The sequence below is a fragment of the Malaclemys terrapin genome, chromosome 12 (genome assembly GCF_027887155.1).
Source record: "Malaclemys terrapin pileata isolate rMalTer1 chromosome 12, rMalTer1.hap1, whole genome shotgun sequence".
NCBI classification, from domain to species: domain Eukaryota; kingdom Metazoa; phylum Chordata; order Testudines; family Emydidae; genus Malaclemys; species Malaclemys terrapin.
Window position 1 is genome coordinate 46,811,791 of NC_071516.1, and position 22,260 is coordinate 46,834,050.

Below are 22,260 nucleotides of genomic sequence, written 5' to 3' on the forward strand. Positions count from 1 at the left end.
TATAAGCCTAGCTTATTAGTAACTTCTTTAAACCGTTATCTTGTCCTTTTTCCCCTCAGCCAGAAACATGCAGGCCTCATTATTACTGCTTGAGCAGGGGGTTGCACACAGATAACTGGTTGCTTACATATTCCAATTGCACCTGGCTTTTGAGGTTGATTAGAGTTTAAACATGGAAGGATAGAGTTTGGTTCACTTAGGCCTAGTGCAGGAAGGCTTCATTGACACTTTGTGGCCTTCCACCCTCCCGAGTTACCTAGGGTGAGGCCTAGTGACGTCAACAACTCCCTCCTTTGAGAATACTCAACAAGCCTTTGGCTGAGTTTTCACATATTTTGTGGACAAGATATGATTAAGTGTTATGAAGCTGGGGTTTTCAATGAGAGGGTATGCCGGGATTTTTGGGGAACAGGGGGCACAAAGTTTACGGAGGAGCATCTTAAAACAAGCAATCAGGAGGAGGGTGACCAGGCAGAGTACCACACCGGTGAGGAGGAGACGCACAAGGCCACCCCCCCAGTCCTCCTAGATCGGGCAACCAACTTCAAAGGGAATCGAAAACCGTGGGTTTCCTTTCCTGGGCCTTCCACTGCTTGAAAGCCTGTTTGGCCGACAGGACATGCTTGTTAATGTCCTGTGAGTTTTCCGGGACCTAAGTACAACATTCATTCCCAATAAGGGCACACACCCCGCCCTGGGAGGCTAAAACATAATTTAAGGCCTGTCTGTTTTGCAGGGACAGCAACCGGAGCTGGTATAGTTTTGAGTTAAGGCTCTTCTCTATGGCCAAGGTTTCATTGGCGAACGTGGTGAGAAACACAGAGAGCTTGCGATAAAATTGGGTTAGCCGTTCCACCCCATAGGATGGGAGGAGGATCACACCCAACCTGTCTCCTTCCTTAATGGGCTCTGAGGTGGCATACAAAGATTTACGCTGCCTGGGGTGGCCAGGGGTTGTCCCTTAATGCATACTGGGATTCAATGGTACAGTTTTGTGACAAGGGGGTACCCAAGGTATTTCTTCCCCTACTGAACCATCCCCAACAGATATCTGACCAATTTTGGGGAACCACCCTCCAGGGTAACCCTGCTGCGTGGTGCGGGATTTGGGAGCATACTCAGCAGTTAGAGAGGTTGGGCAAAGCAAACTCTTGGGCAAAGCAAACCTTCAAGGAGTCATATGTGTTTGTTTCCAAGTTAGTAGGGATCCCTTTCCATCCCACATGTGCCTGGGGGGAAATGGGAGGTAACGAAAGGAGTGTCCCTATGGCAAAGAGTACCACTGTGGCAGACCCTGGACCTGAACTCATGCTGGGCAGGTGACCCTAGGGCCTAACAATTACAATTCCCCAAATACCCACAAAATATCAATTACCAATAGTAGGCAGATTAAAAACAAAAGGACCAGGCCACCAGGTTAGGCCGGCCCTGTGAGAGTAAACACAACCAACGCTTAGAGTTTTCACGGGGAGTGCGCTGTGACTGTCCAAAGAGACCACAGGGCATTCCCAGCAGATCTTATTGTTTTTTTTTAATAACAGTTTAGGTCTCAGGTCGTCGCTGGTAGTCCTTTTCCGTAGGCTGGACGGTCCACCGTTCAGGAGCGGGCACTGCCTTCAGATGGGAGTGATGAATCCAGTTCTTGTGTCCCTCGACCTTTGCTGCTGTGTGGGAGACCAGCAGGATGGTGTGGGGTCCCTTCCACTTCTCTTGGAGAGGCTCGTCCTTCCAGATCCGAATGAGTACGTAATCGCCTGGCTGCAAGGAGTGGACAGGAGCATCCAGCGGGAGAGGCTGCAAATCTCTGGTATACCTGTGGAGAGAACAAAGAACAGCAGACAGAAAGCACATATACTGAGATAAGAAGCCACACCCCATTTCCCACTCCCCTGCCAGAACCGGTGTACCGTTCATAGGCCATGTCCTTCCAAACATAATCTCGAAGGGACTGAGCCCTAACCTGCCCTTTGGGAGAGCGCAAATGCGGAGCAAAACAAGGGGTAAGGCATCAGACCACTTAAGGGAAGCCTCTTGGCAGACCTTTGAGAGGTGCCGCTTAAGTGTCTGATTTGTACGCTCCACTACCCCACTGGTCTGCGGTCGCCATGGCGTGTGGAGCTTCCAGGGGATTTGCAGGGCATCCGATATCTTTTGAATGACTTGGGATGTGAAGTGTGTTCCGTTGTCAGATTCCATCCACTGGGGGAGTCCGAAGCGGGGAATGATCTCCTTGACAAATTTCAGAGCCACCGTCTTGGCAGTGTTGTTATGGCATGGGAAGGCTTCAGGCCATCCGCTGAATCGATCCACCAAGATGAAAAGGTATTTGAATCCTTGGGTCCGGGGGAACTCAGTAAAGTCTATTTGCCAAACCAGCCCTGGGCCTGGGGTAGGTTCCAGAGTGGCTGGTGGCACTGACACTCCTGGTTGAGGGTTGTTCTTTTGGCAGACTAGACATTCAGCTTGTACCTGGGAGGCCAGGGGTGTAAGAGCCTCCCTGCCAGCGTATAATTCTTTGTTTCTTCACCAGGGTCAGTTCTTAATGTCTTTTGTAGTCAGGAATTCCTGGACTTTGTGGTTTCAATGAAGCAAGTGTTCCTTCTTCTCTTTTCCTGAAACAGTGTGGTTCAGCATCATACAGGGGAGAGGTTACTAGCACATCACCCTGTCTTTAAATAGGCTTATCATCAGTCGGAGAGTCCTCCCGAGGTGGAGGGGTCTTTTTACAGTAAGAAGCCTGGGTCCAGGTGGGCAGTCCTTGGTACTTCACAGCAGTGTTGGTGGTTAACAGGACTTGGAAAGGGCCTTTCCAGTGTGGAGCCAAAGCAGTTTTTCGTTGATGGACCTTACGTAGACTCAGTCTCCTTATTTCAATGAATGGCAGGGCTGCTAGGGTCTTTGGGTAGCAGTTCTTTTATCTGTGAGAAAAGAAACCTAACACATCTCATAGTTGCTTGGGCACATTCAGGCCCCCCCTTTTCTTGGTTGTCAGCCAAGTCTTAGCTGTGAACAATGTCCTTGGATGGTGCCAGCATCTTATCTTTGGACTGAGCTTGCTAGCTATATTTTTTCCCTCAGTTAACTCGTTCTGTTCTTTTTCCTTCTCTCCTTCTTGGCTTCTTTTAACTTACAAAGGAAACTTCCACTCTTCACTCATACACCTTTTCCCAACAATGAACACATACACATTGCCATTATACACTCTTCCAGTAAAATAACTTCTATACAGAGCTTTGGAGCAACAAACCAGGACTAGCACACCCACTTCTTAGGAGTCCAACAAGTTCAGGAGGCCCACAGTGGCTTTAAGGCAAGGGGTGAGACCCACAGCGGCAATTAACAAGTCATCCACATATTGCAGGAGGAGGACCCTGTCCTCATTGTCCCACTCCTCCAAGTCTCCGGGGCCTGGCCGAAAAGGGTGGGGGAATTTTTAAATCCCTGGGCCAGCACTGTACAGCAAAGCTGCTTTTTAACCCTCCTTTTGTCTTCCCACTGTCTCCACTCTGGGGCTTGCAAGGCTGAGGACTCAATTGCAAGGGTCATTATCCAGGCATTCTCTGGGGGTAAGGTGAGGGTTATTTCATCTTGGGTGAAATGCAGGGTGGCTCCTAAGCGACAAAGCAGGTCCCGTCCCAGTAGAGGCGTTGGACAATCGGGGAGGTAAACCAGTTTGTGAGATAGAGTTCTGTTTCCCAAAGCACATTCCGCTGGGGCATATACTGGGCATTTGGTTCCTTTCCCTGTGGCACCCACCACAGTGAGGGACTCTGACATAGGCAGCTGCAGGGGTTGGTTTACAGCAGTTCGTGCAGCTCCAGAGTCTATTAAAAAGTCTATGTCCGAATCGCCCACCCGCATTTTTACTCGGGGTTCCGGGGGCAGGATAGTCCGTCTCCCCTGACACCCCTATTCTTGATCCTCCGCTGCCATCATAGGGGTACCTTCCCTTTCGGGGCACTCATTTTTCCAATGTCCCTCCTTCCGGCATCTGGCACACTGGTTGCAACCCAGACGCCTTTCCTGTGAGCCAGGGTGCCCACGCCCACGTCCTCTCATTCCCCGGCCCCTTCCACCTTCCTGAAATCTTCCCCTGCCACCAGCCTGTACTGCTGCGACCATCATTTTCACTTGCCTCCTTTCCTTTTCTTTAGACACAACCTGATTACGCTCCACCTCAGACAGCAGGGTCTGCATAAGGACATTACAGTCATCCCAGTCAGGCTTACAGCTAGCCAGGCACCCTTCAAAGACCGAGATAAACTTGCTTGGGTTCGTAGAGAATTCCCCTGCCTGTGCCTTAAAGGCTGCTAGGTCCACCGGGTTAAAAGGCACATGGGTGTAAACCTGCATAGTAGTGGCCTGATTCCTATCTGAGCCATGTCTGGACACCACGGTCTCAGTGATCAACGGATAAAATTCCACCGAGGGGGCAATCTCTGGGAGCTGAGACACCTTGTCTTTATATGGTGGGGGTGTGATAGCCGAAGGGGACACCGGACCTGCCATTACAGCTGTGGGGGTGGGGGGGTGTTCTGGGGACTAACAGTAGCTAATACCGAACCTGTCGGAGTCAAATTACACTTTTGCAAAATATCTAACCTATCTCTTAGCAACATAAACAACTGTACATACATATGTTCATTCCATTTACCCGTTTGCTGACAAAACAGAAGTAATTGAAGGATCGTGTTATAATTAAGTGATCCTTCCGGTGGCCACATTTCCTGGTCCTCTAGCTGATATTGAGGCCAGTCTACTGTACAGAAACTTTTCAGTTTACTTTTAGTTATTGGATTTGCGCCAAACACTTTCCAATTCACCAGAATGCATTCCAAGGGTGTACACCTTGCCCTGCCTGCCATACTCTGTCCCTGCCCCATAGGGAGACACTGGGCGTCCCCAGGTCATAACAGGTAGACACTGGGCATCCCCAGGTCAAAACAGATAAAGTCCCCACTGGACTGTTCCTACCTTATCCAAGGGTCCGGTTCTGCACCGTCGCCCTATCCATGGGACCGGTTCCCCACCGTCGCCCGCAGCTGCTTCTCCACTACTCGAGCGCATTGCACCGTTGTGCCCTCCGGGGTCGACCAAACCATGTCTCCGCCGAGGCCCCCGGTAAAGTCAACGGTGCGCGCTGGGCGTCGGTGCAATCTGTCGACCTCCGAGAGGGGTCCGGGCAAGACTAAATTTCAGCCTCAAGCCCCACGTTGGGCGCCAAAACTGTTGCCAGCACAGAGTGCCCGAGGACAGCAACAGCGGGTCCGTTGCCCAGTGTGCTTCGCGTTAATAAACACACCAGGTGGAGAAGCAAACAAAGTTTATTTGGGATCCCAAAGCGGTGCTAGGAGACAGGCATGTCTCAGATCAAGCACACCAACAAGAACAGTTTTTCTTTTTTTATACATTTTGCAGTTAAGCCTCATCCCCCCCATTCCGCTCTAGCCCTCCCTTTCTCCCCCCCCATTCCTCCCTCTACCCCTCCCGTCCCTGGTAATAGTTAAGTCATTCTTGGCAGCTATAAGCCTAGCTTGTTAGTAACTTCTTTAAACCGTTATCTCGTCCCTTTTCCCTTCAGCCAGAAACATGCAGGCCTCATTATTACTGCTTGAGCAGGGGGTTGCATATAGATAACTGGTTGCTTACATATTCCAATTGCACCTGGCTTTTGAGGTTGATTAGAGTTTAAACATGGAAGGATAGAGTTTGGTTCACTTAGGCCTAGTGCAGGAAGGCTTCATTGACACTTTGTGGCCTTCCACCCTCCCAAGTTACCTAGGGTTATGCCTAGTGACGTCAACACTCCCCTGCACTCCAACCACCTGCCCCAGCCCGGAGCTCTCTCCCTCACCCTGAACCCCTCATTTCTGGCCCCACCTGGAGCCTGCACCAGAGCCCAGAACCCATACCCCTCACATCCCAATCTCCTTCCCCAGCTCAGAGCTCTCTCCTGCACCCCAAACCCTCAACCCCAGCCCCACCACATAGCCCATACCCCCAGCTAAAGCCCTCACCACTTCCTGCACCCCAACCCCCTGCCCCAGCCCGGTGAAAATGAGTGAGTTGGAGAGTGAGTGACGGAGGGAGGGGAGATGGAGCGAGGGATGGGGCCTCGAGGAAGGGGTGCGGTAGTGGAAGGGGCAGTGGTGTTTAGTTTTGTGTGATTAGAGTGTTGGCAACCCTGCATCCAGTGCCCACGGCTTGGAGGTCAATGGCACTTTCCCATTGTCCATCAGAATCTACTGCAGTTTTTAAAATCAAAGTGCACAACCTGTGCCCTGATCTTCTATTCCAGGTTTTCTTCTCTCAGTCTCACCAGTCTGGATTTGTGGCTCTTTGGACAAATGCAAAGAAACAACCGAGAAAATTCAGAATGAACCCAGCAGTGCAAAGGGGGCGCTGCAGTGCTGTGAGTGGTGCAGGCAGCTCAGTAGGGGGTGCTCTTCCCTCGGCGTCCGGGCTGTTTCTAGTGCCGGACGTTGGGCTTGCATGCGCTGTTCTGCAGGGAGATGTTATCTACCCAGGTTCCTTTCGCTTTATTTCTTTTATTATTTTTTTTTTCATTTCAAGGCACAAGGTTAAATCCCATGTCCTAGGAGTTAGTGATTGTGACAAGTTGCCCCCCTGAGTGTCACTTGATGTACTGGGGTACCACTAAGCCCGCCTGTTCCACCAGCCTGGGCTCCCTCACCCTGCCGTGCTGAGCCAGGCCCTCAAGCCTCCTCCAGCACGCACAGGCAGGGACACGCCCAGCTGCAGAAAGACACAGACACTGAGATCAGTTCGGCATGGGAAGGCTTCAGCTCAGGGATTGCCCAGCACTCAAGTGCTCACCCCTCTGGAGTGTAAACCCAAAATTGTATTGTCCTGCGCGCCACAGAGAACTGTACAGTGCAAGCTCATGAAATTCACCCCCTCCTCAATGTGGAGGAAAATATGCACAGCTTTCTGCCCCCCCAGTTATGAATTCCACAAACTGGTTTAAAAAAAACAAAAATACGTTTATTAACTACAAAAGGTAGATTTTAAATTACTATAAGTAATAGCAAAGAGATCAAAGCAGATTACCTTAGTAAATAAACAAAAAACACAAACTGATCTTAACACACTAGATAGGTAGGATATAAATTAGCAAATTCTCATCCTGAGTGATAAACAGGCTGCAGACTCTTAAGGCACAAGATGCCTTGGCTTTCCCAGCTTTTCATTCACAGGCTAAGGATCCTTCCAACCTGGGACCATCTCTTCCCACAGTTCATTCCTGGCCCCTCAGGTGTTTCCAGGTGTGTTGTTGTCGGGAGAGTGAGATACCATCATGATGTTAATGTCCCCCTTTTATATCTTCTTCCCACTTGCTCGAAAGCTCTTTTGCTGTGACTTGGTTCAAACAGTTCCCATTGAGTACTGCTATCTCTACAGCACTGTGTACAATAGAAACTTGTACACAGTTCCTGGGGTTATCCTTGTGCTTGTGCATTTCCACAATAAGCCTTTAACATTGTTTGGCCTTTTCACTGTGGTACCTGAAAGGCTGCTTGTTTCAGTAACACAAACGAAGCCAAACTTCATAACTTCACATGCGATGATGGCACACACAATCCAATGAGATATTAATGTCTAGCAGATCAAGACTTTTAGAATGATGCCTTACAAGACATACCTTGTACAAAACATATCCGAATTACATGACAGTGGTGAATATTGGGGTGTCAGGTGTCACAGTGATAATTCAGAAAAATACATTATTGTTTCTGTTGTATGGGAGGCCTGGAGGCCCAGGTGCAAGGGGTGCTGCACCGACACACAGCAAGAGACAGCCCCTGACCTAAAGAGCTTACAACAGAAATGGGTGGGAGAAAGGAATAATTTTTACCATATGTCTTAGGTGGGGAACTCAGCCCCAAAGAGATGAGGTCATTCGCATAACTTCCTGCCTAGCCCTCATAAACCCTGGCATTAATGTATTCACTTCCTGTCTCACCCAAACACTGGGTAACATTTTATTGACTTCATCCATCACCTGAACCCTAGCGTCACCCAACTCCCCTATCTCAATACAAGCATCATTCCTTTGACCTTTTCCCTGACCCTAACGCTAACCCTAGGCTAACACCAGTGTCCTCCTCCCTCACCCTGGGAAAACTCCACTGACGTCCATCCGAACCCCAACCCTGGAATAGCTCCTCTGACCTTTTGTACTTAAGTAGGGCACCATGCCAGTCGGGATCAGGATCGCTGGGTAAGGGGGCGCAAGCAAACAATGTGCATTTCAATGCAGCTGAACATACGCACATACAATTAGGAACAACGAATCAGGGTTGTGCTTATAGAACTGGGGTCTCTCTCCTGGGGAGCCGTGACTCTGAAAAACATTTGGGGTCATGGTGGAGAATCAGCTGAACGTGAGCTCCCAGTTCGACGCTGGGGCGAGAAGAGCTAATGCGACCCTGGGATGCATAAAGGAGGAATCTCGAGTACGAGCATAGAGGTGATTTTACCTCCCTGTTTGGCACTGGTGTGAACACTGGTAGAATACGTTGTGTCCAGTTCTGGTGTTCACAATTCCAGACGGGTGCTGATAAATTGGAGAGGAATTAGAGAAGACCCATGAGAATAACTGAAGGATTAGAAAAACAGCCTTATAATGATAGGGTTAAAGAGTTCGAACTATGTAGAGCTGGGTAATAAGGCTGAGATTTTCAAAATCCTCTACAAGGTTTGGGTCTCCAGTTCCAATCAATTTTGATGCAGGCTGAGTGTGCCTGTCCCTCAAGTAGCTTTGAAAATATCAGCCTTACAGTATGTCAAAGACAGCTCAGTATTTTTAGGAGCATTTCTATGACTTGTAGAGATCCACATAGATAGATAGGGACTGTGTGGGGATGGGGAGAGACAGAGGTTCACAAGAGCCATGGAGCAGCCATACAGGTGTGTTTGTCGATGTATTTCTTTGCAGACCCAAATGCTACTCCTGCAGCTGCCTCACTGCATCAACGTGCAGGCATTGGACTCCCCCTCTCAGTTTTCTCAGAGCCGCTTTCACCTCCTTGTTCCTCAGCGTGTAGATGGCCGGATTCAGCATGGGCGTGACCACGTTGCCGAAGATCTGCACAGGGGTCACCAGCACTTTGCTCAGCTGGGGCTGAGTGTAGATCAGGGCGCAGGGTCCAAAGAACAGCGTCACCACCGCCAGATGTGAGGCACAAGTGGAGGCTGCTTTGCGCCGCCCTTCAGCTGAGTTCATCTTCAGGACAGAGTAGACGATCCTGACATAGGAGGCGAGGATGAGGAGGAAGCAGGTCATGGGCACCATGCCAGTGTTGGTGAAGGTCACCATCTCAATGATGTACGTGTCTGCACAGGCCAGCTTGACCATTGGGAAGATGTCACAGAAGAAATAGTCCACCACGTTGGACCCGCAGTAGGGCAGCGTGAAGGTCAAGCTGGTGAGGATGGTGGCGTGGAAGGAGCTGGCGATCCAGGTGCCGGCGGCCAGGAGGGCGCACACCCTCCAGTTCATAATGAGCAGGTAGCGCAGCGGGTGGCAGATGGCCACGTACCGGTCGTAGGCCATGACGGTGTAGAGCAGGCACTCGGTGCTGCCCAAGAAGTGGTAGAAGAAGACCTGGGACATGCACCCGCCCAGCGAGATGACCCTGCTCCGAACCCAGAGATTAACCAGCATTTTGGGAGTGCTGATAGAAGAAAAACCAATATCCAGCATGGAGAGGTTGCAGAGGAAGAAGTACATGGGGGTGTGCAGGCGGGCGTCAGTGAGGATGGCTGAGAAGATGAGCAGGTTGCCCAGCAGGGTGCAGAGGTAGAAGGCTAAGAAGGTGACGAAGAGGATGGTCTGGAGACCGTCGGTGTTGGGGATCCCTAAGAGGATGAAATGAGTCACCATAGTGTGGTTGACCAGCCCCATGTGGGACTCATTCCTGGGGTAGGGGAGAGAAATGATGCCAGTGAGTTACTGAAATGAAAAGACCTGTCATCCTATAGCTGCAATGCTCACCCTTCCTTCCGCTGCCCCCACGACTCACTGTCACTAGGAGCGGTGAATATTTCTGTCAGTGTAATGCCACCTGGGGACACGGCCTCACTGGCTGGTGATCCAACATGGAAAGAGAAAATGTCTGCCTTGAAGATCCTACAGTCCAGAGACGAACAGAAAAAGGGGGCGCCTATTCTATTCTATTCTATTCTATTCTATTCTTCTCTCCTGTCCTATTCCAATTGCTTCAGTTCTATATAGGCACTTTCCCCACCCTTATCACCACAGTACCTTAGAGCCTTCTATTTGTGGCTAACATTTCCCATGTGTGGTTTGTTCGCTCTCTCTCCCCTCCTCTCCGCAGAGGGATGTCCGGGTGTGCAGTGGAGCGCTTTGTTTCGGTAGGGTTTTGTTTTTATAAACACATGGGCTACTATGTGTGTGTCTTAAGGAAGAGGATGAGGAAAGAACATACAAACCAATGAATGTGGTGAAGAATTGCCCCAGCTTGTTTATCATGTGAATTGTTTGGGGGTGGGTATTGGGGTTAGAGAGAGAAGGAAAAGGAAAGGACCAGGGGAATAGCCACACCCAGAGGTGCTGGAACTTGAGGGGCTGGGGGGGCGGCCGCTCCCCTTCCCTTGACGTGGTTTCCACCATTTCCAGGGTTCACAGATTGGTTCAACGGCTCTCAGCACCCCCACTATACAAATGGTTCCAGCGCCCCTGACCACAGTTTGTCATCTGCTCGGCCGTGATCAGCAGGCTGGGCTCTGTGGATAACCTGCCAGAGGGATTTTTAAGGTGAGATTTGAAGGACAATAACGAAGTGTCTGTTTGCATTTGGCCGGGGAGTTTTCCCCGTGCAGGAGAGGCTGGGCTGAAGGGGAGACGCTGGCAGGTTGGGGCTGTAACACATGGAGAGAGGGAGATAAAGGATAGATACACACAGACAGACAGACAGACAGACCGGTAGCCAGGCACACAGAGAAGGATGGATGGATGGCTGGATCGATTTCTCTCTAAAGAAAATATTGGGCTGACATCTTCCTCGGCGCGAGACAGAGACTGGCAGATTCAGAGACAGGCAGAGACTGAGGGACAGAGCGAGAAGGACTTTACCGAAGCAGGAGTCTTACACTGGCTGCATTGGGAGGGGCCGCTCCAGCTGGCTGGAATTCTTCTTTCTGTCCCCGGCCGTGACTCCTCTGTAGCACCACCCAGCTTCCTTATCCCAAACGGCCCATCGCCCAGGAGAGGTGCACAGCCTGGGCTCTTGGTATCCAACCCGGAGACCTAATCCGCTCCGAAGCTAGCGAGGGCTGCCACAGCGTATCCCCCACACTGCTGCCGAGCCCCACGGCTTTCTCACAGCTTCCAGCCTCCTTACGGCTCTCCATGGTCTTTAAATCCCCTTTGGGCCCGTCGGGACCAGGGCCCTGAATCCCGCCAGGCTCCCCGGCTGAGACCTCGGCAGAGTCGCCAATTAACGGAGATTCTGCATCATTGTCCATAACGCCCATAGACCCCCCGGGGACCAGGTCCTCCGCCGGCATCAATAACTGTAGCGCCATTGAACTGAAAGAGCCAGATCCCCCGCTCCACCGGGGTCCGGATTCTGCTCTCGCTCCCCCTGACCTGACTCCTGGGGGACTCCATTGGATTCCCTGGGGCTGTTTCCCCTCTCAGCCGCGCGCTCTGGTGTAAATCAGGAGTAACTCCACTGGGATCAAAGGAGCTGTGTAGATTTCTACCAGCTGAGAATCTGACCCCGACATTGTAAGGGGGGAGGGGACGTTCATGCTGGTCTAGGCTCTCCTGCCGTGTGACAACGCCAGAGAATTCCCCCCAGGGGTGTGAAAACGGAGTAACCTGGGCCAGAGGTGCAGCTGGAGGCCTCTGAAGCCAACAGAGCTTTGTCCTTGGTTTGTGTCCCTCTGTGGCGGGGTGAGACTCACCGGCGCGGCGCCTCCTGCTGGTCGTCCAGGGAATTAGCTCTTTTCCAGTCCGAAGCGCCCTCTGCCTGCTGATGTTTCGCCTGCTGCTGGCCCCCGTGTCCCTCCCAGACCCCTGTGCCCTTTTCCCAGGGGTTCTGCCCACCGCAGTACCGGCTCTCTCTGGGTCTCCCCTCCCAGGGGAACCCCCAACTCCCTATCCTCATCTTGCCTCAGTGGCTACTGCCAGTCACCATCTAGCCCCCGCTCCCTGGGGCAGACGCAGTCTGTAACCACTCCTCATCGGCAAGGGGGGTTGGACCAGGTGCCTCTGCCTATCTCTGGGCTGCCCCTCTGCAGCCCTGGGACCCTTTTGTGGGTCCTTAACTCAGCCTGCGGCCTGGGGCTTTGCTAGGCTGGAGCTCCCCAGCTCCCTCTGCCCCTCCCCGGCACTGCTCCACCCCAGATACCCTCCTCAGCTCCCAGGCAGCCAGGTCCTGCTCTCTCTGAAGCTAGAGAGAGTGTCTCAGTCTCTGGCCCTCAGCCCTCTTATAGGGCCAGCTGTGGTCTGATTGGGGCGTGGCCCCAGCTGTGGCTGCTTCCCCCAGTCAGCCCAGCTTTTCCCCCACTGCAGCCCTCTCCCAGGGCTGTTTTAAGTCCTTCAGGGCAGGAGTGGGGTGACCACCCCGCTACACTCCCGCCGTTCCCCTGCCCCTTCTCTGCATCTCTGTGAACAGGGATGTATTCATGCCATTGTGTGGTTACGTGTAAGGGTGAAATTCACCGCTGTGCGGACAGAGGGCAGCATACGTCCTGGGCCCCACTTCACGTCACTTTTCGCAGTACAGCAGCAGTACAGTAGCCCCCCACCAACTCCAACAAGATCATGGTATTCCTGGGGGTTCTGTGATACTGGGGTACAGAGCCACATAGCGAGAGGGAGATGGCTGGGTGGGGGCAGAGAGACACATGAGGACAGGAGGTTGGGGTACAGAGCCACATAGCGAGAGGGAGATAGCTGGGTGGGGGCAGAGAGACACATGAGGACAGGAGGTTGGGGTACAGGGACACATAGCGAGAGGGAGATAGCTGGGTGGGGGCAGAGAGACACATGAGGACAGGAGGTTGGGGTACAGGGACACATAGCGAGAGGGAGATAGCTGGGTGGGGGCAGAGAGACACATGAGGACAGGAGGTTGGGGTACAGAGCCACATAGCGAGAGGGAGATAGCTGGGTGGGGGCAGAGAGACACATGAGGACAGGAGGTTGGGGTACAGGGACACATAGGGACAGGGGAATGGATGGGTGGGGGCAGAGAGACACATGAGGACAGGAGGTTGGGGTACAGGGACACATAGCGAGAGGGAGATAGCTGGGTGGGGGCAGAGAGACACATGAGGACAGGAGGTTGGGGTACAGGGACACATAGCGAGAGGGAGATAGCTGGGTGGGGGCAGAGAGACACATGAGGACAGGAGGTTGGGGTACAGAGCCACATAGCGAGAGGGAGATAGCTGGGTGGGGGCAGAGAGACACATGAGGACAGGAGGTTGGGGTACAGAGCCACATAGCGAGAGGGAGATAGCTGGGTGGGGGCAGAGAGACACATGAGGACAGGAGGTTGGGGTACAGAGCCACATAGCGAGAGGGAGATAGCTGGGTGGGGGCAGAGAGACACATGAGGACAGGAGGTTGGGGTACAGGGACACATAGCGAGAGGGAGATAGCTGGGTGGGGGCAGAGAGACACATGAGGACAGGAGGTTGGGGTACAGGGACACATAGGGACAGGGGAGTGGATGGGTGGGGGCAGAGAGACACATGAGGACAGGAGGTTGGGGTACAGGGACACATAGGGACAGGGGAGTGGATGGGTGGGGGCAGAGAGACACATGAGGACAGGAGGTTGGGGTACAGGGACACATAGGGACAGGGGAGTGGATGGGTGGGGGCAGAGAGACACATAGGGACAGAGGGAGGAGGTGCAGGGCCACATAGGGAGGGGGAGTGGGTGTCTGAATGGGGGTAGAGGGACACATGTGGACAGGGATTGCAAGGACACATGGGGGTGCAGGAAAACCCAGGCTCCTTCCCAGCAATTTACTTCCCTCTCACTCAGCTCCTCCATTACCCCTGACTCCCCAAAACCTTTGCATTGCTTCTGATGGGTGCAGGAAATATGGGTCTCTATTGTAGTTTAAATGAATTATTACTCAGAGTTCTGTAATAATATGCCTAGGAAGGAATCTAATCGTTCAAAGACCTATCCTGAATTTTTTTGTTGTTTGTATTGTTATGGACATACTTGCTGACAGGTATTTTGGAAAAAAATGACCAAAAATTATTGAAACTGTGTGATTATATTGTGTTATTTTGACACCAGATGCATAATTTGATGCAGAATTTTGCAGAATTTTCAAATATTGTGCACAGTATTTTTAATTTTGTGTTGCAGAATTTTTAATTTTTTTGGCACAGAATTCCCCCAGGAGTAAGGCTTGGACTTAAAGCAAGGATTCAACACCTTTGTTATGTACAAAGGAATTGGAAGGGTTCAGAGACGAGCCATAAAAATGACTTGCGGGCTGGAAAAATTTGCCTCACAGAGTTTAAGGAGGTCAATCTATTTATCTTATCAGAAAGAAGATCAAGAGGTGACTTGATGACAGTGTATAAGAACCCGCATGGGGAGAAAAGAGCAGGTATTAATCACCTCTTTAATCAAGCAGAGAAAGGCACAGCAAGAACTAATGACTGGAAGCTGAAGCCTGACGAGCTCAAATTAGAAGCAAGCCATGCCTTTTTTTAACAGGAAAGGTGATTAATTATTAACAGTAGCAACCAAGGGAAGTGGTGGATTCTCTGTCTCTGGAAGTCTTCGGATTGAGGTGGGATGCCTTTCTGGAAGATATGCTGTAGTCAAACACAAGCTATTGGACTCACTACAGGAATAACCATATGGAATTCTTTGGCCTATGTTACCAGATGATCTTATGGTCCTGGCCTTAAAATCCAGGAATCTATGGAAAAAAATCACAGCATAGGCAAATATTATAGCTCTTACTCTCTGGGCACAGAATTACTTTTCTGACAATTTACCAGTAAATCAGTTAATTTGCTTATGAATTAAAATGGGTGCTTTTAATATTTAACACCTGGTGTCGGATCATTTCTTTGAACTGAAGGATCTTAATAACAATAGCTCAGAGGTGTCAAACTTCCTTTATGGTTAAAATTCATTGAAATTTTGTGTACTGGTTACAGCTGAAAACTTTAATTAGAATTAATGGTCATTCCCCCCGCCCTTTACTTTTCATAAGTGAAAATTTCTACTTCAGAAGGGTCTGATGAATAACATGCTACTACAGAGAAGTCCATGTAGAACTGGCACTTCCCTCTTCCAAAATGGCTGACATCTCCTGTTGTTCTCAATGAGACTCCGGAAATAACTCACTCAGTTTGGTGGCCACATCTATCTCCCATTGTTCTCACCGGGGCTGAAGTCACAGGCTGCCCATAAAAGCCTTAAAAGTGGTGGTTTCTGGCTTCATTCATGCTAGAAACAAGGGGAGGGAGTGGCCATTTTGAAAAAGGGCAGCTCATCTAAGCGAAGTTGTGGTTGCACTCCTCTTGAGAACTAAGGAGGCGGGAGGCCACTTTGAAAGGTGGAAGGTCTTTGTGAGTTTCTCTAAAGGAGACAATTTTATGTGCTGGCAGATAAAACTCCAGTTATGAAAAATAACCACCAAAATTACCATTCACATGATTAGATATATTTGCCAGAGCAACTGAGAGGGCAGGAAGAGGAAACTTAGATTGTGTTGGGACAGGGGCAAGAGGAAAAGGAAACATCATGTGTGTAGGCAGAGAAAAGAGGAATACAAGAAGGAGTGGAACTGGTGTGGGAGTGCAGGGGAATGAGGAATGCAGGAGAGAAGGAAGTGGTGTGTGTGTGTGTGTGACCACAGGGTGCAGGAGGAAGAGGAAACATGTAGGTGTGCACAGGGGAATGTGGGGTGCAGGAGGGAGGGGGAACAGGTGTGTATTTGTGTCAAGAAATGTGGGGTGTTGTAGGCTGGGAGACACTGGTGGTGGTGTGGTGAGGGGAGTCTCACTGCACTACTGAGCCCCTGCCCTGCTTAGGGTGACCAGACAGCAAATGTGAAAAATCGAGACGGGGGTGGGGGGTAATAGGAGCCTATATAAGAAAAAGATCCAAAAATCGGGACTGTCCCTATAAAATCGGGACATCTGGTCACCCTAGCCCTGCTCCTTGCAGTACAGCGCCCTGTAGCAGTGCACTGGGGCAGTGGGTTCAGCACTGGCTGCTAGCAGACAGCTCCCTCTATTGATTGCCTGCTCCACTTCCCTGCAGAACAGCGCCCCTAGCATCATATTGGAGTATTGCAGTCAGTGCTGATTCAGAGAGGAGAGCCCTCCACCCCCCCAACCCCCAGCTGACTCACCACCCTGGTTCTGGCAACACAGCACCCCTAATGCCACCTTGGGTTCAGAATGGACTTGGAGGGGAGAACACCCCCTACTGAGCCTGAACCCCACTCCTTGCAGTCCCTTACTGGGTCATTCTTTTAAGATCCATGGTCTCCTTTAATGGCTAAGTCAATGCTCTTGTCTCCTTCATTTTTGCCCCAAACACCGTTTCTAATAATGACCATTTGGGTTTGCCAATGGGGGACCTCATTATTTGTGAAAAATACTGCAAATGTCAACAGTTTAATATTGGCGCAGCCAGGAGTGGCGCTGGGGGAAGAGAAATACACAGGGGAAGAGGGGAGAACGCAGAGATGAGGGCAGTGGGGGCGCCAGGTTATAAGAAGCTGCGGAGAGAAAGGACACACCAGAGCTGGAGGAGAAATTAAACAGAGGGGAGAAATGATGCATAGATCAGGCGGTAAAGGGAGATCTCAGAGCATAGAAGAGAGCAAGTGGGAGCTGCTTAAAGACCTAGCCATGGCAGCCCAACAGGAATGCACGCCAGGTAACAGTATCCAGAGGGGCAGCTGTAGGACTGGTCTGTCACCTGTTTCAGTCTCTCTCTGCTGCTCTTCCTCACTACGGGGTTAGGTCCCTAACTGGTGAAAATTCCCATTTCCAATGGCAAGTGAGTCCTTCATGCCACAGAGTAGCCACTCGCTCCTTGATGGTGGCCCAAACTGACAGTTCCAGTATTGACTTTCCAGAGTGGAAGTTTCTTCCCCTTGCACAAGAGTGAGTCTTATCCCAAATGCCCCTGCAGAGATCAGCCATTGCTTCTCTGCTCATTAATCATTAACACCCCACGTTCACTGGCAGGGACACAAACGGAGTGGATGGAGTGTGGGAACAGATCCCAGATCCCCCATTTCATCCTGGTGGGGCTCTCATACCCCCCAGAGCTGCGGGTGCCCTTGTTCCTCTTCTTTCTCCTCATCTACTTGTTGACGCTGTGCGGGAACCTGCTCATCCTGCTGGAGGTGGCCCGGGAGCGCCGGCTGCACAAGCCCATGTACTGGTTCCTCTGCCACTTGTCCTTCCTGGACATGACGGTCTCCTCAGTGGTGGTGCCCAAGGTGGTGGCCGGCTTCCTGTCGGGCGGCGGGGCCATCTCCTTCCATGGCTGCGTGGCCCAGCTCTTCTTCTTCCACTTCCTGGGCTGCACCGAGTGCTTCCTCTACACGGTCATGGCCTACGACCGCTTCCTGGCCATCTGCAAGCCACTGCGCTACAGCGTCATTATGAACCGCAGAGCCTGCCTGTGCCTGGCAGCGGGGACCTGGCTAGGGGGCTCCCTACACTCGCTGATAGAGACTGCACTCACCTTCCGCCTGCCCTATGGCCGGGACACCCAGGTAGGCTACATCTTCTGCGATATCCCGGCTGTGCTGAAGCTGGCCTGCGGGGACACAGCGCTCAACGAGCTGGTGACATTCATCGACGTGGGATTCGTGGCCATGACCTGCTTCCTGCTGATCCTGACGTCCTATGTCTACATTGTCTCGGCCATCCTGAGGATCCGCTCCACTGAGGGCAGGCGTCGGGCCTTCTCCACCTGCGTGGCACATATCACCGTGGTGGTGACCTACTACATGCCCCTGGTCTTCATCTACCTGAGGCCGGGGTCCCAGCACCCCATGGACAGGGTGATGGGTGTATTCTACACCACGGTGACCCCGCTCCTCAACCCCCTCATCTACACACTGAGGAACAAGGAGATGAAAGCTGCCCTCATGAGACTGGGGGGCAGGAAACTGCCAGGGCCTGAGCCATGATTATCCTGCTGCCAGCAGGAGCTGCCTGAGAACTGGACAGGAGAGAGGGTCCTGGAGACAGAAGTCAGGACTCCCCTGTTCCGCCTCTCTTCTGTGGGGGAGCTGGGGTCAGTGGCTTGGAGTAGGAACAGCTGGATTTTTTATTTCTGCCCCTGACTCTGGGACAGGGGCAGGTTACTGTGCTTACAGCAGGAGAGCTGGGAGTCAGGAATCTTGGGGTCTGTCCCCAGCGTGAGGATGGGAGTGGGGTCTACTGACTAAAGCCCGGACTCCTGGGTTCTCCTCCTACCTCTGGGAACATTTGTTCCAATTGTTAAACACTTAGAGAAGGGACTGGGGGTGGGTGGGGGACTCCTGGGTTGTAGTTGATACTGTGAGAAGGTAGTGGAGGTTAGCAGGTTAGATTGGGGAGAGAAGGGGCTGGGAATCCAGACTCCTGGATTCTATCCCTAGAACCAGGAGGGGACTGGGGTCTAAGGGTAACAGTGGGGGTGGGAGGGGACTGGAGGGTCCAGATACCTAACAGAAGGACAGAGGGGTCTGAACCCCCCAAACAGGCAATCGAATCCACTGGTTGCATACAATGTCATTGTGCAAAAATATATACCAGGTAAGGTCTTGTATGAAAGTTTGTAATGTTCTGAACTTGATGGCCAGGATGAGGTATGAATACAGATTGTGGTTATGAATCTCGGTCTTTAATCGTATGTTCATGACCGGTACTTCAAATTCCAGTACACCTCACAGGGGGAGGAGGGTTCTCCCAAGCCTGTTGCTTACACAAAACTACCCATCCCTTGTCCAGCCAGGAAAAGTCAATGGTGGTCCATTAGAGTTAACGGGGAAATGCTGAAACAGCTTGAAACTGAAAAGAAAACCCCAGACTTGGAAAAGTAAGAGAGGAAGGAATCCCCGTCCCCCACCCATGAATCACCATAGTCTGAACCCTGAGCAGAGAAGCGGGTTGATGTGAAGGACAGCTAGAAACTGAGGGCCGGCACCCCAGAGCTCTTTACCCCTTTTAAGATTCCCTCCTAAGATACTATGCACAAAAGACATGTCCAGTCACACAACTCATACGGCATTTCACAACAGAGAACAGTCTCTTCACTCTGTCTGTGAAGGAACATAAATCCACGCTGTGTAGAGGCCGAACATAGGAGTTTATTACTCACAGGGCTGGCGGAGCGTCACTTTGCTTATTAGGCTCAGAGACACTGTTAATCAATTAATTACAATGGAATATATGGATTTTTTTATGGGCGGGGGATAGTGACGGGGAAGGCAGTCCCACTCCCCGGATAGGTTCTAGCAGCAAGACGATAGCACAGTAGCCAATGGCTAAAGGTTACATAATGTCTTCACCCAGGGGTTTAAGTTAACAAGTTAACATTTAATTCATACTTTAATGAAATGTATTACTGTAGGCGTATGCATGGGGTGTGCCAGGTGTGCCCAGGCACACCCTAATGCCCGTGGGCTGGGTCCGACCCCTCAGGGCTTTGGATCTGGCCCATGGGATTTGCCCCCATGGTGTTTCAGGCCCCGCGCCGCTCTCAGAAGCGGCCGGCACCACGTCCCTGGGGCCCCAGGGGGGGCAGAGGGCTCCATGCATTGCTCCAGGCACCGCACCCCGCAGCTCCCATTGGCTGGGAACGGGGAACCATGGCCAATGGGAGCTTCAGGGGAGGTACCTGGAGGTGTGGCAAGGGAAGCGCATGGAGCCTGTGCCCCCTCCCCCCCCGCAGGGGCTGCGCAGGGACTTGGTGAGTGGCTCGGCGTGGGGCCAGGGCAGGCAGGGAGTGCGCCGCTGCAGGCTAGTGGTGCCGGGCTGGAGCCCAAACTCCTCCTGCATCCCACGCCCCAACCCCCTGCCTTGAGCCCCCTGCCTGCACCTCGCACCCCTGCTGCACCCCATCACCTCAACTCCCTGCCCTGAGCCCCCTCATGCACCCCGCACCCCTCCTGCACCCCAACTCCCTGCCCTGAGCCCCCTGCCTGCACCTCGCACACCTCTTGCACCCCAACCCCCTGCCCTGAGCCCACTGCCTGCACCCCATACCACTCCTGCATCCCAACCCCCTGCCCTGAGCCCCTTGCCTGCATGCCGTACCCCTCCTGCACTCCAACTCCCTGCCCTGAGCTCCCTCCTGCACCTCGCACCCCTCCTGCACCACAACCCCCTGCCCTGAGCTCCCTCCTGCACCTCGCACCCCTGCTGCACCCCATCACCTCAACTCCCTGCCCTGAGCCCCCTCATGCACCTCGCACCCCTCCTGCACCCCAACTCCCTGCCCTGAGCCCCCTCCTGCACCCCAGCCCACCAACTCCCTGCCCTGAGCCCCCTGCCTGCACCTCGCACACCTCTTGCACCCCAACCCCCTGCCCTGAGCCCACTGCCTGCACCCCATACCACTCCTGCATCCCAACCCCCTGCCCTGAGCCCCTTGCCTGCACGCCGTACCCCTCCTGCACTCCAACTCCCTGCCCTGAGCTCCCTCCTGCACCTCGCACCCCTCCTGCACCACAACCCCCTGCCTTGAGCCCCCTGCCTGCACCTCGCACCCCTGCTGCACCCCATCACCTCAACTCCCTGCCCTGAGCCCCCTCATGCACCCCGCACCCCTCCTGCACCCCAACTCCCTGCCCTGAGCCCCCTCCTGCACCCCAGCCCACCAACTCCCTGCCCTGAGCCCCCTGCCTGCACCTCGCACACCTCTTGCACCCCAACCCCCTGCCCTGAGCCCACTGCCTGCACCCCATACCACTCCTGCATCCCAACCCCCTGCCCTGAGCCCCTTGCCTGCACGCCGTACCCCTCCTGCACTCCAACTCCCTGCCCTGAGCCCCCTGCCTGCAACTCGCACCACTCCTGCACCCCAACCCCCTGCCCTGAGCCCCTTGCCTGCACCTCGCACCCCTCCTGCACCACAACCCCCTGCCCTGAGCCCCCTGCCTGCAACTCGCACCACTCCTGCACCCCAACCCCCTGCCCTGAGCCCCTTGCCTGCACGCCGTACCCCTCCTGCACTCCAACTCCCTGCCCTGAGCTCCCTCCTGCACCTCGCACCCCTCCTGCACCACAACCCCCTGCCTTGAGCCCCCTGCCTGCACCTCGCACCCCTGCTGCACCCCATCACCTCAACTCCCTGCCCTGAGCCCCCTCATGCACCCCGCACCCCTCCTGCACCACAACCCCCTGCCCTGAGCCCCCTGCCTGCAACTCGCACCACTCCTGCACCCCAACCCCCTGCCCTGAGCCCCCTGCCTGCACCTTGCACCCCTCCTGCACCCCTACCCTATGCCCTGAGCCCCCTGCCTGCACCCTGTACCCCTCCTACACCCCAACTCCCTGCCCTAAGCTCTCTCCTGCACCTCGCACCCCTCCTGCACCCCAACCCCCTGCCCTGAGCCCCCTGCCTGCACCTCGCACCCCTCCTGCACCCCAACTCCCTGTCCTGAGCCCCCTGCCTGCAACCCCTCCCGCACCCCAACCTTTATGAAGTTTGCCTTTAAAAAAAAAATTCCCTGGGTGCACACCCTAATGAAATGTGCTGTGCACACCTGTGTATTAGCATAAAATATAGATGTTGAATTTTGATTTGGGGTCCATAGGAATGAAGTAGCTCCTTTGATTGTCCAACAGGTACATTCCTAGGGGATAAAGCAAAGAAACAGTGAAAGTATATGGCAATAAAGATTGTCTCCTGTGTGCCTTAAGGCAGACATTGGTCCCTGGGAAAGGGAGGTGGGAGGAGGCCATATCTTATACTGACATGTGCCAACCCTTCATGAACTCAAGGTTGGAGTGTGGGAAGAACATCTCCCTACAGAAAAAACGAACACAACAGAAACAGGGCTGCTTTGTTCTATTTGTAACTTTGCATAAGACACAATACTCAGTTATTGTTCCAACATTTGGCAATTTTGCTGACCGGCAGGGCCGGCTCCAGGCACCAGCCCTCCAAGCATGTGCTTGGGGCGGCACCTGGAGGGGGGGCGGCGGTCCGGCCGGCTGGGGAGAGCGGGGCCGCGGCCAGGCTTGGCGCCGTCCCCTGCC

General features: G+C 53.0%; 2 protein-coding genes across 2 annotated transcripts; one reads left to right on the plus strand and one right to left on the minus strand.

Annotated features, from left to right (window-relative positions):
• Positions 1 to 4,146: 4,146 nt before the first annotated feature.
• Positions 4,147 to 9,931, minus strand: LOC128846488 (olfactory receptor 958-like). Its single transcript, XM_054045618.1, has 2 exons — positions 9,014 to 9,931; positions 4,147 to 4,439 (listed from the first exon to the last, which is right to left on the minus strand). The coding sequence occupies exons 1-2, from the start codon at positions 9,926 to 9,928 to the stop codon at positions 4,407 to 4,409; spliced, it is 948 nt and encodes a 315-aa protein (XP_053901593.1). The 5' UTR covers positions 9,929 to 9,931; the 3' UTR covers positions 4,147 to 4,406.
• Positions 9,932 to 17,261: 7,330 nt separating this feature from the next.
• LOC128846159 (olfactory receptor 10G6-like) lies at positions 17,262 to 18,200 on the plus strand. Its single transcript, XM_054045220.1, has one exon. The coding sequence runs from the start codon at positions 17,262 to 17,264 to the stop codon at positions 18,198 to 18,200; it is 939 nt and encodes a 312-aa protein (XP_053901195.1).
• Positions 18,201 to 22,260: the final 4,060 nt, after the last annotated feature.